Source organism: Panulirus ornatus, chromosome 9 (assembly GCF_036320965.1).
Source record: "Panulirus ornatus isolate Po-2019 chromosome 9, ASM3632096v1, whole genome shotgun sequence".
Classification (NCBI taxonomy): Eukaryota; Metazoa; Arthropoda; class Malacostraca; order Decapoda; family Palinuridae; genus Panulirus; species Panulirus ornatus.
This window is the reverse complement of record NC_092232.1, coordinates 6,538,665-6,555,007: the sequence shown is the minus strand read 5'-3', so window position 1 is coordinate 6,555,007 and position 16,343 is coordinate 6,538,665. Positions and strand designations below refer to the sequence as shown.

Here is a 16,343-nt window from a genome sequence, read left to right as displayed (position 1 = left end):
ACCATGGAGGCATCATGCACCCCTGCCGCAAACTGACATTCACTGGGAACCAATCACTCTCCTCTCTTTCTACTCGTACACATGCCTTACATCCTCAATAAAAACTTTTCACTGCTTCTAGCAACTCATCTCCCACACCACATCGTCCTAATACCCTCCACAAAGCATCTCTATCAACTCTATCATATGCCTTCTCCCGATCCATAAATGCTACATACAAATCCATCTGTTTTTCTAAGTATTTCTCACATACATTCTTCAAAGCAACATGTTGATATGTATATGTTCAATGGATTGAACCAGGGCATGTGAAGCATCTGGGGTAAACCATGGAAAGTTTTGTGGGGCCTGGATGTGGAAAGGGAGCTGTGGTTTGGGTGCTTTATACATGACAGCCAGAGACTGAGTATGAATGAATGTGGCCTTTGTTTTCTTTTCCAAGTGCTACCTCGCATGCATGTGGGGGGGGAGGAGGCTGTCATTTCATGTGTGGTGGGTTGGCGACGGGAGTGAATAAAGGCAGCAAGTATGAATTATGTATATGTCTGTGTATGTATATATATGTATACATTGAAATGTATAGGTACATATATGTGCGTGTGTGGATATATGTGTGTGTATATACATGTGTATGTGGGTGGCTTGGGCCATTCTTTCATCTGTTTCCTTGCGCTACCTCTCTAATGTGGGAGACAGCGACAAAGTGTAATAAAAAAAGATATATATATAAAATGTGTATGTCCGTGTATGGGTTGCTGGTTCTCACACCAGACAAACTAGTCTGAGTAACATGATGTGCAGTGGTTTCACCCTAAGAGCATCATATGTATGTACCCACAACAAACCTTATCTGTGTATCACTTAAAAGTATACAGGAAGGAGACACTGTAAAACTGAGGGAATCGAGGATTTCTTGTCATGAGAGGCTAAAACTTGAACTCAGCAGCCTAGAAAGAGGAAGAGAAAGACATATGATAACCTGTGTATGGTAACAAACTAAGTGCATCAAAGACAACATATTTGCTTTAAAATTGACCCATCACAGACGAAACCGAATAATTTAGTCATCAGTAAATTTGGAATAAAAAGAGAGTATCAAAATATTATGAGAGCCCATCAAGAAGGATGAAAAGGTGATGCAGTCTACTACCAAGGAAAATAAAAAGAATTCACATGGGATACATACATCAAAAAGAAGCCTTGATAATTATAAGATGTGCATGGCAACAGAGAAAAACTGTATTGTTAATCATGCAAGAAAAGCAATAGGTATTCTGTGTTAGTCCTGTCTAATGGCAAAATTGCAACCTCTTTTTGCTCCCTCCACATCTGACATAAATCTTTTTAGCTGAACTGTCATCTCTCAACCTCTTCATATGCATGAACCATTTCAGTACACCCTTTTCAGCCCTTCCAGTCAGCCTACACTCATCACAACACTTATCTGACATTTCTGTCATTTCTTACACAATCAACCTACCTCACACCACATATCATCCTCAGGCATTTAGTTTCTAATAATCCAGCCTTCTTTTGCTTTCAAGGCTAGGAAAGTCAATGGACTGAACCAGGGCATTTTTGCCTTTGCCTCTTCTTAATACGCCTAGTACCTTATCTCTCTCATCCACCATGTAACTTTATTCAGTTCCCATAGTTCCATCCATTGCCACATTTGTTTCCAGGAACTTGATGCACTTTACAGCCTTCAGGTCCTTTCCAAGTAAACCAGGTCCTTTCCATTTAAAATTTCACTTAAACTCTCCTGTCTTACATCCCTGCTGCACCTCAATATCATGCTTTTTTCAAATTTACCTTCAGCTTACTCCTTTTACATGCTTTCATGAACTAGGACACCAACTTCGGGAGTTTTTCCTTAGTCTTACACCAGATCCATGTCATCTGCAGAAAGCAGTTTCTTCCTCCCAATTCCTACTACCCACAACATACTCTAGACTCACCAATCATTCCAAGACCCTTGTGCTTGCCTTCTGCACGACCCTGTCGATGAGCAGATTAAACAGCCATGGTGACATCACACATCCACAATGCAGACTCTTCTTCACTAGAAACCACTCTCCTTTCTCCATTCGTACTTGCATAATTATCTTATTCTCTTGGTAAAGATTCCTCTCAAATTCCTCTCAGGATTAAGTAACTTTATTTACCACATATATTTGAAGAACCCTCCACAAGACATTTCTATCAACCCAATCATATATTGTTTCCAGATATATGAATGCCACATACAGTTCTATCTCTTTCTTCAAGCATTCTCACAAATTTTACAAAGCATTCCTGGTCCATGTACTCTCAACCTTTCATGAAGCCCCATTACTCCTCTCCATTCAAATACTTTGTGCATGCCACCACCCTCTTAGTCACCATTCTTTCATACATCTTTTCAGGAATGCCCCCTCTCTCTCAGTCACTATTTTCATATGCCTTTTCAGGAATACTCAGTATACTCATGTAATTTGAACATTTATTTTTGTCCCCTTCACCTTCATACAGGACTGGCATTTGTTCTTTCTTTTATTCTTGATACACCTCACTTTAGGGTGTACAAATATTGAACAGGCATACTAAACAGTCAGCAGCACTTTTATCCTCTCTCTTGATATTTGACTGCAGTTCTATCCACTCCTGCTGATAAGCTTTACTTCATCTTGTGCTGGGCTTTTGCTACCTTCTCTCTTTTAAAATATCTTTCAGTAATTCTCTTTCTGTTCAAACTCCACTTCATCCCAAACACAACACTTCTGCTTCAAAATCATCTATCACATTCAACAGTCCTTCAAGATACTATCTTGATCTCATTTTTTTCACACCTTTGCCTGTTACTACTGCTCCATTCTCTGTACTCATTGTTGTCCCCATTTACTGTCATGTTTTCGTGTTCTTCACATCCTTCTAAAACAATTTCTTTTTCTGAAGTTCGTTAATGCTCTTTCATACCACACCAAATATTCCCCTTTTTCAGCTCGTATACCTTTATTTTTTTTTTCATCTCCCCATCACTCACACCTCTTCCCTGCTGATACCATCTTGCACCTCCCTTTTCTTTTTCACTAGCAACATTAACCCCCTCACTCCACTTGTCACCACCTTTTCTTATGTAAGTACATGCTGCCAACTCACCTTTAATACTTCCCACTCCTCTTCCACTACTATTATCATTTATTTTCTCTCCTTGTTATTCATCACTCAGTCTCTCTTGGGATCTCTGCATATAAACCACTATTCCAAGCTCTTTCATTTTAACCCCTCTTTCACACATGTCATTTTTTTCCCCTAAATCCATGACAAACTTTCACACTTGGCTTTACCGAGATATGATTATGCATTCTACTTGCCTCCTGTCTCAACATGTTTATATCCAGCAACCCCTCCTATGATATCCTCATTTTGCACATAATCAAGTAATGCTCTTGACCCCATCCCCACTCCTCCATGCTTCCACTTTTCTGAATTTTTCATGTATTGGGAAAAGTATTGGAGCCAGTTTTTGACTATTTGATGATGTACTTTTATTGAAATATGTTTCCCCATACATAAATTTTTTGTATTTTCATTGAGAATCTATGAGTTCCCTTGTCAAATTTTAGCTGTACATGGGTAAGCCATTGTGGCTGCAGATTAGTTAGCATGTTTTGAAAATGTTTTACAGGTTCTGCAACCAGGAGCATGTATTGAACACATACAACAGGGTCATCAACCTGTTATGTCTGTGAGTTTTTACTTGATGAAGTATGTACTTGCTTACATATTTATTTTTGCCATTGTTTTGCATTTTCTCACAGCTGAATTCACATTGCTGGCTTGTGAAATAAGATATACCATCAACTGCAATGTTGGATACCTTATGTTGCAGAGTTCAAATTAAAAGAATAGACACAATGGAATAAGATGCTTTAAGATTGTATAGCTGTATAGTACTATGGCATATGGTAAGTTGGCATAGAAGATATATATTTGGTAATATACTTGAAGGTACAAAGAGAAGGGGTAGACCATGAAACAGGTAGATAGAAATGGGAAATGAATATATAAGGGTTGAGATATTTTAGATGAAGGTGCCTGAAGATGACTTTTTTATGATGTGCACTAGAGTCACTGCGTGTGTGACGTTGGTCTTGGTTGGTAAATCAATTTGGCATGTAAAGTTGAGAAGTATTCTTATTTCTGGTCTTTTGAACAAATCTGTGGATGTAAGTGAATTAAGGGGTATTATTCACTTGATCTCCTTGGCTGCATTCATGTGATCTGCTCCAAGTGAAAGATAATAGAAAGTGTGGTAGTTATCTAGAAGGGACATTTTTAACCCTTAAACTGCAGTCCACCTCATATGATGTAAAATATAAGGAACTGCATTCTATGTCAGTTGATGCCTGGTTAAATGTCGTTTGATTTACTTCCAACACTGCATTCCTATGATTATGAGAAGTGTGGAGGAGGGTGGATGTGCTGGAAATGAGATGTTTGAGGACAATGTGTGGTGTGAGATGGTTTGATCGAATAAGTAATGAAAGGGTAAGAGAGATGTGTGGTGATAAAAAGAGTGTGGTTCAGAGAGCAGAAGAGGGTGTTTTGAAATGGTTTGGTCACATGGAGAGAATGAGTGAGGAAAGATTGACCAAGAGGATATATGTGTCAGAGGTGGAGGGAGCAAGGAGAAGTGGGAGACCAAATTGGAGGTGGAAAGATGGAGTGAAAAAGATTTTGAGTACTCGGGGCCTAAACATGCAGGAGGGTGAGAGGCGTGCAAGGAATAGAGTGAATTGGAACGATGTGGTATACCGGGGTCGACGTACTGTCAGTGGATTGAACCAGGGCATGTGAAGCGTCTGGGGTAAACCATGGAAAGTTCTGTGGGGCCTGGATGTGGAAAGGGAGCTGTTGTTTCGGTGCATTATTACATGACAGCTAGAGACTGAGTGTGGACGAATGGGGCCTTTGTTGTCTTTTCCTAGCGCTACCTCGCACACATGAGGGGGGAGGAGGTTGTTATTCCATGTGTGGCGAGGTGACGATGGGAATAAATAAAGGCAGACAGTATGAATTATGTACATGTGTATATATGTATATGTCTATGTGTGTATATATATCTGTACATTGAGATGTATAGGTATGTATATTTTGTGTGTGTGTGGACATGTATGTATATACATGTGTATGTGGGTGGGTTGGGCCATTCTTTCGTCTGTTTCCTTGCGCTACCTCGCTAACGCGGGAGACAGCAACAAACCAAAATAAAAAAATAGAATAATGATATATATATTTTTTTTTTTTTTTTTTATACATTGTCGCTGTCTCCCGCGTTTGCGAGGTAGCGCAAGGAAACAGACGAAAGAAATGGCCCAACCCCCCCCCCCCCCATACACATGTACATACACACGTCCACACACGCAAATATACATACCTACACAGCTTTCCATGGTTTACCCCAGACGCTTCACATGCCTTGCTTCAATCCACTGACAGCACGTCAACCCCTGTATACCACATGACTCCAATTCACTCTATTTCTTGCCCTCCTTTCACCCTCCTGCATGTTCAGGCCCCGATCACACAAAATCTTTTTCACTCCATCTTTCCACCTCCAATTTGGTCTCCCTCTTCTCCTCGTTCCCTCCACCTCCGACACATATATCCTCTTGGTCAATCTCTCCTCACTCATTCTCTCCATGTGCCCAAACCATTTCAAAACACCCTCTTCTGCTCTCTCAACCACGCTCTTTTTATTTCCACACATCTCTCTTACCCTTACGTTACTTACTCGATCAAACCACCTCACACCACACATTGTCCTCAAACATCTCATTTCCAGCACATCCATCCTCCTGCGCACATCTCTATCCATAGCCCACGCCTCGCAACCATACAGCATTGTTGGAACCACTATTCCCTCAAACATACCCATTTTTGCTTTCCGAGATAATGTTCTCGACTTCCACACATTTTTCAAGGCTCCCAAAATTTTCGCCCCCTCCCCCACCCTATGATCCACTTCCGCTTCCATGGTTCCATCCGCTGCCAGATCCACTCCCAGATATCTAAAACACTTCACTTCCTCCAGTTTTTCTCCATTCAAACTCACCTCCCAATTTACTTGACCCTCAACCCTACTGTACCTAATAACCTTGCTCTTATTCACATTTACTCTTAACTTTCTTCTTTCACACACTTTACCAAACTCAGTCACCAGCTTCTGCACTTTCTTACATGAATCAGCCACCAGCGCTGTATCATCAGCGAACAACAACTGACTCACTTCCCAAGCTCTCTCATCCCCAACAGACTTCATACTTGCCCCTCTTTCCAAAACTCTTGCATTCACCTCCCTAACAACCCCATCCATAAACAAATTAAACAACCATGGAGACATCACACACCCCTGCCGCAAACCTACATTCACTGAGAACCAATATATATATATTTATATATCCATCTCTGGGGATACGGGAGAAAGAATACTTCCCACGCATTCCTCACTTGTCGTAGAAGGCGACTAAAGAGGACGGGAGAGGGGGCTAGAAACCCTCCCCTCTTTGTATTTTAACTTTCTAAAAGGGGAAACAGAATAAGGAGTCATGCAGGGAGTGCTCATCCTCCTTGAAGGCTCTGATTGGGGTGTCTAAGTATGTGTAGATGTAACCAAGATGAGAAAAAAGGAGAGATAGGTAGTATGTTTGAGGAAAGGAACCTGGAAGTTTTGGCTCTGAGTGAAACAAAGCTCAAGGGAAAAAGGGAAGAGTGGTTTGGGAATGTTTTGGGAGTAAAGTCAGGGGTTGGTGAGAGGACAAGAGCAAGGGATGGAGTACCACTACTCCTGAAACAGGAGTGGTAGGAGTATTTGATAGAGTGTAAGAAAGTAAACTCTAGATTGATATGGGTAAAACTGAAAGTGGATGGAGAGAGATGGGTGATTATTGGTGCCTATGCACCTGGGATGAGAAGAAAGATCATGAGAGGCATGAGAGGAGCAGCTGAGTGAGTGTGTTAGTAGTTTTGATGCACGAGACCAGGTTATTCTGATGGGTGATTTGAATGCAAAGGTGAGTGATGTGGCAGTTGAGGGAATAATTGGAGTACATGGGGTGTTCAGTGTTGTAAATGGAAATGGTGAAGAGCTTGGAGATTTGTGTGCTGAAAAAGGATTGGTGATTGGGAATACCTGGTTTAAAAAGTGATATACATAAGTATACATTTGTAAATAGGAGAGATGGCCAGAGAGCATTATTGGATTATGTGTTAATTGATAGGCGCGCGAAAGAGTGACTTTTAGATTTTAATGTGCTGAGAGGTGTAACTGGAGGGATGTCTGATCATTATCTTTTGGAGGTAAAGGCGAAGATTTGTTGAGGTTTTCAGAAAAGAAGAGAGAATGTTTGGATGAAGAGAGAGGTGAGAATAAGTGAGCTTGGGAAGGAGACTTGTGTGAGGAAGTACCAGGAGAGACTGAGTGCAGAATGGAAAAAGGTGAGAGCAAAGGATGTAAGGGGAGTGGGGGAAGAATGGGATGTATTTAGGGAACAGTGATGGCTTGCGCAAAAGATGCTTGTGGCATGAGAAGCATGGGAGGTGGGCAGATTAGAAAAGGTAGTGAGTGATGGGATGAAGAATTATGATTATTAGTGAAAGAGAAGAGAGAGGCATTTGGACGATTTTTGCAAGGAAATAGTGCAAATGACTGGGAGATGTATAAAGAAAGAGGCAGAAGGTCAAGAGAAAGGTGCAAGAAGTGAAAAAGAGGGCAAATGAGAGTTGGGGTGAGAGAGTATCATTAAATTTTAGGGAGAATAAAAAGATGTTTTGGAAGGGGGTAAATAAAGTGCGTAAGACAGGAGAACAAATGGGAACATCAGTGAAGGGGGCTAATGGGGAGGTAATAAGTAGTGGTGATGTGAGAAGGAGATGGAGTGAGTATTTTGAAGGTTTGTTGAATGTGGTAGATGATAGAGTGGCAGATATAGGATGTTTTGGTCGAGGTGTTGTGGGAAGTGAGAGGGTTAGGGAGAATGATTTGGTAAACAGAGAAGAGGTAGTAAAAGCTTTGCGGAAGATGAAAGCCGGCAAAGCAGCGGGTTTGGATTGTATTGCAGTGGAAGTTATTATAAAAGGGGGGTGGCTCTGTTGTTGACTGGTTGGTAAGGATATTTAATGTATGTATGACTCATGGTGAGATGCCTGAGGATTGGCAGAATGCATGTATAGTACCATAGTACAAAGGCAAAGGGGATAAAGGTGAGTGCTCAAATTACAGAGGTATAAGTTTGTTGAGTATTCCTGGGAATTATATGGGAGGGTATTGATTGAGATGGTGAAAGCATGTACAGAGCATCAGATTGGGGAAGAGCAGTTTGGTTTCAGAAGTGGTAGAGGATCTGTGGATCAGGTGTTTGCTTTGAAGAATGTATGTGAGAAATACTTAGAAAAGCAAATGGATTTGTTTGTAGCATTTATGGATCTGGAGAAGGCATATGATAGAGTTGATAGAGATGCTCTGTGGAAGGTATTAAGAATATATGGTATGGGAGGTAAGTTGCTAGAAGCAGTAAAAAGTTTTTATCGAGGATGTAATGCATGTGTACGAGTAGGAAGAGAGGAAAGTGAGTGGTTCTCAGTGAATGTTGGTTTGTGGCAGAGGTGCGTGATGTGTCCGTGGTTGTTTAATTTGTTAATGGATGGGGTTGTTAGGGAGGTGAATGCAAGAGTTTTGGAAAGAGGGGCAAGTATGCAGTCTGTTGTGAATGAGAGGTCTTGGGATGTGAGTCAGTTGTTGTTCTCTGATGATACAGTGCTGATGGCTGATTCAGGTCAGAAACTGCAGAAGCTGGTGACTGAGTATGGTAAAGTGTGTGAAAGAAGAAAGCATTGAGTAAATGTGAATGAGAGCAAGGTTATTAGGTTCAGTAGGGTTGAGGGGCAATGTCATTTGGGAGGTAAATTTGAATGGAGAAAAACTGGAGGAAGTGAAGTCTTTTAGATATCTGGGAGTGGATTTAGCAGTGGATGGAACCATGGAAGCGGAAGTGAGTCATAGGGTGGGGAGGGGGCAAAGGTTCTGGGAGCGGTGAAGAATGTGTGGAAGGTGAGAACATTATCTTGGAAAGCAAAAATGGGTTTGTTTAAAGGAATGGTGGTTCCAACAATGTTATATGGTTGTGAGGCATGGGCTATAGATAGGTTTGTGTGGAGGTGGGTGGATGTGCTGGAAATGAGATGTTTGAGGACAATATGTGGTGTGAGGTGGTTTGATCGAGTAAGTAATGAAAGGGTAAGAGAGATGTGTGGTAATAAAAAGAGTGTGGTTTAGAGAGCAAAAGAGGGTGTATTGAAATGGTTTGGCCATGTGGAGTGAATGAGTGAGGAAAGATTGACAAAGAGGATATATGTGTCAGAGATGGGGGGAACGAGGAGAAGTGGGAGGCCAAATTGGAGGTGGAAGGATGGAGTGAAAAAGATTTTGAGCGATCAGGGCCTGAACATACAAGAGGGTGAAAGGTGTGCAAGGAATAGAGTGAATTGGAATGATGTGGTATACCAAGGTCGACATGCTGTCAATGGATTGAACCAGAGCATGTGAAGCGTCTGGGGTAAACCATGGCAAGTTTTGTGGGGCCTAGATGTGGAAAGGGAGCTGTGGTTTCAGTGCATTACACATGACAGCTAGAAACTGAGTGTGAACGAATGTGGCCTTTGTTTTGCTGAGCAGTGCAACTGGAAATATGTCTGATCATTATCTTGTTGAGGCAAAGGTGAAGATTTGTAGAGGTTTTCAGAAAAGAAGAGAGAATGTTGGGGTGAAGAGAGTGGTGACAGTAAGTGAGCTTGGGAAGTAGACTTGTGTGAGGAAGTACCAGGAGAGACTGAGTGCAGAATGGAAAAAGGTGAGAGCAAAGGACATAAGGGGAGTGGGGGAGGAATAGGATGTATTTAGTGAAGCAGTGATAGCTTGTGCAAAAGATGCTTGTGGCATGAAAAGCGTGGGAGGTGGGCAGATTAGAAAGGGAAGTGAGTGGTGGGATGAAGAAGTAAGAGTATTAGTGAAAGAGAAGAGAGAGGCATTTGGACAATTTTTGCAAGGCAATAGTGCAAATGACTGGGAGGTGTATGAAAAAAAAAGAGGCAGGAGGTCGAGAAAGGTGCAAGAGGTGAAAAAGAGGGCAAATGAGAGTTGGGGTGGGAGAGTATCATTAAGATTTAGGAGAATAAAAAGATGTTTTGGAAGGAGGTAAATAAAGTGTGTAAGACAAGAGAACAAATGGGAACATCAGTGAAGGGGGCTAATGGGGAGGTAATAACGAGTAGTGGTGATGTGAGAAAGAGATGGAGTGGGTGTTTTGAAGGTTTGTTGAATGTGTTTGATGATAGAGTGGCAGATATAGAGTGTTTTGGTCGCGGTGGTGTGCGAAATGAGAGGGCCAGGGAGAATGATTTGGTAAACAGAGAAGAGGTAGCGAAAGCTTTGCAGAAGATGAAAGCTGGCAAGGCGGCAGGTTTGGATGGCATTGCAGTGGAATTTATTAAAAAAGGGGGGTGAATGTGTTGTTGACTGGTGGGTAAGGATATTCTCTGTATGTATGGCTTATAGTGAAGTGCCTGAGGATTGGCGGGATGCATGCATAGTGCCATTGTACAAAGGCAAAGGGGACAAAAGTGAGTGCTCAAATTACAGAGGTATAAGTTTGTTGAGTATTCTTGGGAAATTATATGGAAGGGTATTGATTGAGAGGGTGAAGGCATGTACAGAGCATCAGATCGGGGAAGAACAGTGTGGTTTCAGAAGTGGTAGAAGATGTGTGGATCAGGTGTTTGCTTTGAAGAATGTATGTGAGAAATACTTAGAAAAACAAATGGATTTGTATGTAGCATTTATGGATCTGGAGAAGGCACATGATAGAGTTGATAGAGGTGCTCTGTGGAAGGTATCGAGAGTATATGTTGTGGGAGGCAAGTTGCTAGAAGCAGTGAAAATTTTTTATCGAGGATGTAAGGCATGTGTATGAGTGGGAAGAGAGGGAAGTGATTGGTTCTCATTGAATGTCGGTTTGCGGCAGGGGTGCGTGATGTCTCCATGGTTGTTTAATTTGTTTATGGATGGGTTGTTAGGGAGGTGAATGCAAGAGTTTTGGAGAGATGGGCAAGTATGCAGTCTGTTGCGGATGAGAGGGCTTAGGAAGTGAGTCAGTTGTTGTTCGCTGATGATACAGCGCTAGTGGCTGATTCGGATGAGAAACTGCAGAAGCTGGTAACTGAGTTTGGTAAAGTGTGTGAAAGAAGAAAGCTGAGAGTAAATGTGAATAAGAGCAAGGTTATTAGGTACAGTAGGGTTGAGGGACAAGCCAGTTGGAAGGGAAGTTTGAATGGAGAAAAACTGGAGGAAGTGAAGTGTTTTAGATATGTGGAAGTGGATTTGGCAGCAGATGGAACCATGGAAGTGGAAGTGAGTCACAGGGTGGGGAAGGGGCAAAAGTGCTGGGAGTGTTGAAGAATGTGTGGAAGGCAAGAACATTATCTCGGAAAGCAAAAATGGGTATGTTTGAAGGAATAGTGGTTCCAACAATATTATATGGTTGCGAGGCGTGGGCCATAGATAGGGTTGTGCAGTGAAGGGTGGATGTGTTGGAAATGAGATGTTTGAGGACAATATGTGGTGTGAGGTGGTTTGATCGAGTAAGTAATGAAAGGGTAAGAGAGATGTGTGGTAATAAAAAGAGTGTGGTTGAGAGAACAGAAGAGGGTGTATTGAAATGGTTGGGTCACATGGAGAGAATGAGTGAGGAAAGATTGACAAAGAGGATATATGTGTCAGAGGCGGAGGGAACGAGGAGAAGTAAATATATATCTATACATGGTGGTGTTTGGGTTGGTGGTTGACAGGCATGATGACAAACCTGAACACCTCCATCTGATAATGCTTGTTTACCAATGGTGTCTTAGCTACATCAATTCCTTGTATATCAACTGAGTGACTGAGTGTTCTATATCCTCCATCTCATTCTTGTTTCTCCCCTGACAATGTGATCATTAGACAAAAGTGCACTTGGGAACTTATTGTGTAATTTTATTTTCCTCGTGGTGTGGGAGTCTGGAAGTAAAGTCAGGGGTTGGTGAGAGAACAAGAGGTAAGGAAGGAGTAGCAGTACTCCTGAAGCACGAGTTGTGGGAGTATGTGATAGAGTGTAAGAAAGTAAATTCTAGATTGTTATGGGTAAAACTGAAAGTGGATCAAGAGAGATGGGTCATTGTTGTTACTTATGGACCTGGTCATGAGAAGAAATGTCATGAGAGGCAAGTGTTTTGGGAGCAGTTGAGTGAGCATCAGCAGCTTTGATGCTCAAGACTGGGTTTTAGTGATGGGTGATTTAAATGCAAAGGTGAGTAATGTGGCAGTTGAGGGTGTAATTGATGTACATAGGGTATTCATTGTTGTGAATGGAAATGGTGAAGAACTTGAGGATTTGTGTGCTGAAAAAAGACTGGTGATTGGGAATACCTGGTATAAAAAGAGATATACAGAAGTATGCATATGTGAGTAGGAGCTATGGTCAAAGGGCATTATTGGATTACATGTTAATTGATAGGCATGTAAAAGAGTGACTTTTGGATGTTAATGTGCTGAGAGGGGCAGTTGGAGGGATGTCTGATCACTATCTTGTGGAGGTGAAGGTGGAGATTTGTAGAGGTTTTCAAAAAAGAAGAGAGAAAGTTAGGGAGAAGAGAGTAGTGAGAGTAAGTGAGCTTGGAAAGGAGACTTGTGTGAGGAAGTACCAGAAGAGATTGAGTGCAGAATGGCAAAAGATGAGAGCAAATGACGTGAGGGCAGTGGGTGAGGAATGTGATGTATATTGGGAAGCAGTGATGGCTTGTGCAAAAGATGCATATGGCATGAGAAAGATGGGAGGTGGGCAGATTAGAAAGGGTAGTGAGTGGTGGGATGAACAAGTAAGGTTGTTAGTGAAAGAGAAAAGAGAGGTGTTTGGACGATACTTGCTGAGAAGTAGTGCAAAGAAAGTGGCAGGAGGTCAAGAGAAAGGTGCAGGGGTTGAAAAAGAGGGCAAATGAGAGTTGGGTTGAGAGAGTATCATTGACCTTTAGGGAGAATAGAAAGATTTTTGGAAGGAGGTAAATAACGTGTGTAAGACAAAAGAACAAATGGGAACATCAGTGAGGGGGGCACATGGGGAAGTAGTAACAGGTAGTGATGAAGTGAGGAGATAGAGTGAGTATTTTGAAGATTTGTTGAAGGTGTTTGATGATAGAGTGGCAGATATAGGGTGCTTTGGTTGGGGTGGTATGTGAAGTGAGAGGGTCAGGGAGAATGGTTTGTTTAAGAGAGAAGAGGTAGTGAAAGCTTTGCAGAAGATGAAATCCAGCAAGCGGTGGGTTTGGATGGTATTGCAACAGAATTTATTGAATAAGGGGGTGACTGTGTTGTTGATTGGTTGATAAGGATATTCACTGTTTGTGTGGATCATGGTGAAGTGCCTAAGGATTGGTGGAATATATACATAGTACCATTGTACACACACAAAGGGGATAAAGGTGAGTACTCAAACTACAGAGGCATGAGTTTGTTGAGTATTCCTGGGAAATTATATGGGATGTTATTGATTGAGAGGGTGAAGGCATGTATAGAGCATCAGATTGGGGAGGAGCAGTGTGGTTTCAGAAGTGGTAGAGGATATGTGGATCAGGTGTTTGCTTTGAAGAATGTGCGAGAAATACTTAGAAAAACAGATGGATTTGTATGTAGCATTTATGGATCTGGAGAAGGCATATGATAAGGTCGATAGAGATGCTTTATGGAAGGTCTTAAGATTATATTGTGAGGGAGGTAAGTTGCTAGAAGCAGTGAAAAGTTTTTACCAAGGACGTAAGGCATGTGTACAAATAGGAAGAGAGGAAAGTGATTTGGTTCCCAGTGAATGTCAGTCTGCAGCAAGGGTGTGTGATGTCGCCATGGTTAATTTGTTTATGGATGGGATGGTTAGGGAGGTAAATGCAAGAGTTTTAGAGAGAGCAGTGAGAATGCAGTCTGTTGGGAATGAGAGGGCCTGGGAAGTGTGTCAGTTATTGTTTGCTGATTATATAGCTCTAGTGGGTGATTTGAGAGAGAAACTGCAGAAGTTGATAACTTAGTTTGGAAAAGTGTGTGAAAGGAGAAAGTTGAAGGTAAATGTGAATAAGAGCAAGGTTATTAGGTTCAGTAGGGTTGAGAAACACGTTAATTTGGATATAAGTTTGAATGGAGAAAATTGGAGGAAGTGAAGTGTTTTAAGATATCTGGGAGTGGACTTAGCAGCGAATGGAAGTTTGGAAGTGGAAGTGGGTCACAGGGTGGGGGAGGGGGCGAAGGTTCTAAGAGCAATGAAGAATGCGTGGAAGGAGAGAACGTTTTCTCGGGGAGCAAAAGATGGGTATGTTTGAAGGAATAGTGGTTCCAACAGTGTTATATGGTTGCGAGGCATGGTCCATAGATAGGGTTTTACAGAGGATGGTGGATATGTTGGAAATGAATGAAATGTTTGAGCACAGTATGTGGTGTGAGATGGTTTGATCGCGTAAGTAATGAAAGGGTAAGAGAGATGTGTTGAAATAAAAAGAGTATGGTTGAGAGACCAGAGAGGGTGTGTTGAAATGGTTTGGATATATGGCGAGAATGAATGAGGAAAGATTGACAAAGAGGAGGGAACAAGGAGATGTGGGAGACCAAATTGGAGGTGGATGGATGGAGTGAAAAAGATTTTGAGTGATAGGGGCCTAAACATACTAGAGGGAGAGAGGAGTGCAAGGAATAGATTGAATTGGAACGATTTGGTATACAGGGGTCACTGTGCTGTCAGTGGCCTGAACCAGGGCATGTGAAACTTCTGGGGTAAACCATGGAAAGGTCTGCAGGGCCTGGATGTGGATAGGGAGCTGTGGTTTCAGTGCATTACACATGACAGCTAGAGACTGAGTGTAAACAAATGTACCTTTTTTTGTCTGTTTTTCTGGCACTACCTCGCTGAAGCAGGGGATAGTGATGCTGTTTCCTCTGGGGCAGGGTAGTGCCAGGAATGGATGAAGGCAAGCTCTTGTTCTTCTAGGACACACAGGGAATATAGGGGTAGAATTTTGTGGCTGATTGTCTGTCTTTTTCAAATACATTATCTGGGATAAAAGAAAATCATGAGTGAAGCTGCACTAGGGATTTGCAATCCATGCCATAGACCACAGTTTAAGGGTTAACCTAGTCATTACTGTTTACAACATAGGTGTTCATTGGTACCTTGAGAAATCAGCTAAAGAGTTTGATACTTATTTATGAATAGTATTTACAAGAATGAATTTTGCATTTGTCTCAGTTGTATTCAAAAGTTGATATAGAGCTTTGCTTAACCCCGTATGTAGGTGTAATTAATGGTTTATTGTTTTTGAACCATCGATATACATTTTGATGATTTTTTCAATATTGCAAATATTAAAGTTTTGTCACAACTCAGTAAAATTAAACAAGGCTAGGTAGAAAAAATGAGATTTTTTTTAATGACAGATTATGCTCAGTTATCTTTTCTTGACACTGCCTCCCCATGTGGAAGATAGTGAGCTTACTTGAAAAAGATATATGCATGTTCTTTTCTTTAAACTTTGTTGATAAGCATGACAGAGGACTTTTCCTTATTATTGAATATTTACCCTCACTGTCTCATAGCTGATGATTTGGTGAGATAGAGAAATGATGTGGAGCTTGCTGGCTTTTGCTGCTTGAAGGTGGGACATTACATTGTTCCAGATGTGTTTTGGTTGATTGCTGTTGCTGGATGTAAAAATGGAAACTTGGTTATTGCTCATATTGCTTTTTGCTCCAAAGCATCCCCTACATTGTGTAAGAACAAGAATGTTTATTTCATGATTTACATCATTTTATGGAATGTATCATAATGTATCACTTCCAAAACTGGTTTTCCCCAAATACCAGAAAATGAGGTTTTATATCCATGTGGAAACAAAATTATATGATTTCTTATATTTTTGATATCCATGCTTGTATAGCACTCTCCTCATAAGGCTAGACTGTAGTAAAAGTCCCAGTCCGATTGCAGTTAACTTACCTTTGGGATATGAAACTTTTAATCTGATTTCTATACGTACTAGAGTGTAGTGACAGTCTGTGAGACTTGCCTTTTTTTTGCCTGGGATTCTTTTTATTTCAGGCTGAATCTGAGAGAGCCACAGGACATGATCAACTTTCAGTAACTTCCCCACAGGATGTCTTGATATATAGTGAGATAAGTGACTTTTAGGAAATCCTGTACTCTACAAGGACAGAGGCTTAACTCTTGATATATAATGGA

The 16,343-nt window shown here is 41.4% G+C and overlaps 1 protein-coding gene across 1 annotated transcript in view; it reads left to right on the top strand.

The window, feature by feature from the left end:
• The window catches only part of Vinc (vinculin), a 319,106-nt gene that overhangs the window by 215,660 nt on the left and 87,103 nt on the right, over positions 1-16,343 (top strand). The window contains exon 15 of the mRNA XM_071664595.1: positions 3,668-3,727. Within this exon, the coding sequence (XP_071520696.1) occupies positions 3,668-3,727 (60 nt within the window). The remainder of the gene's footprint in view (positions 1-3,667; positions 3,728-16,343) is intronic.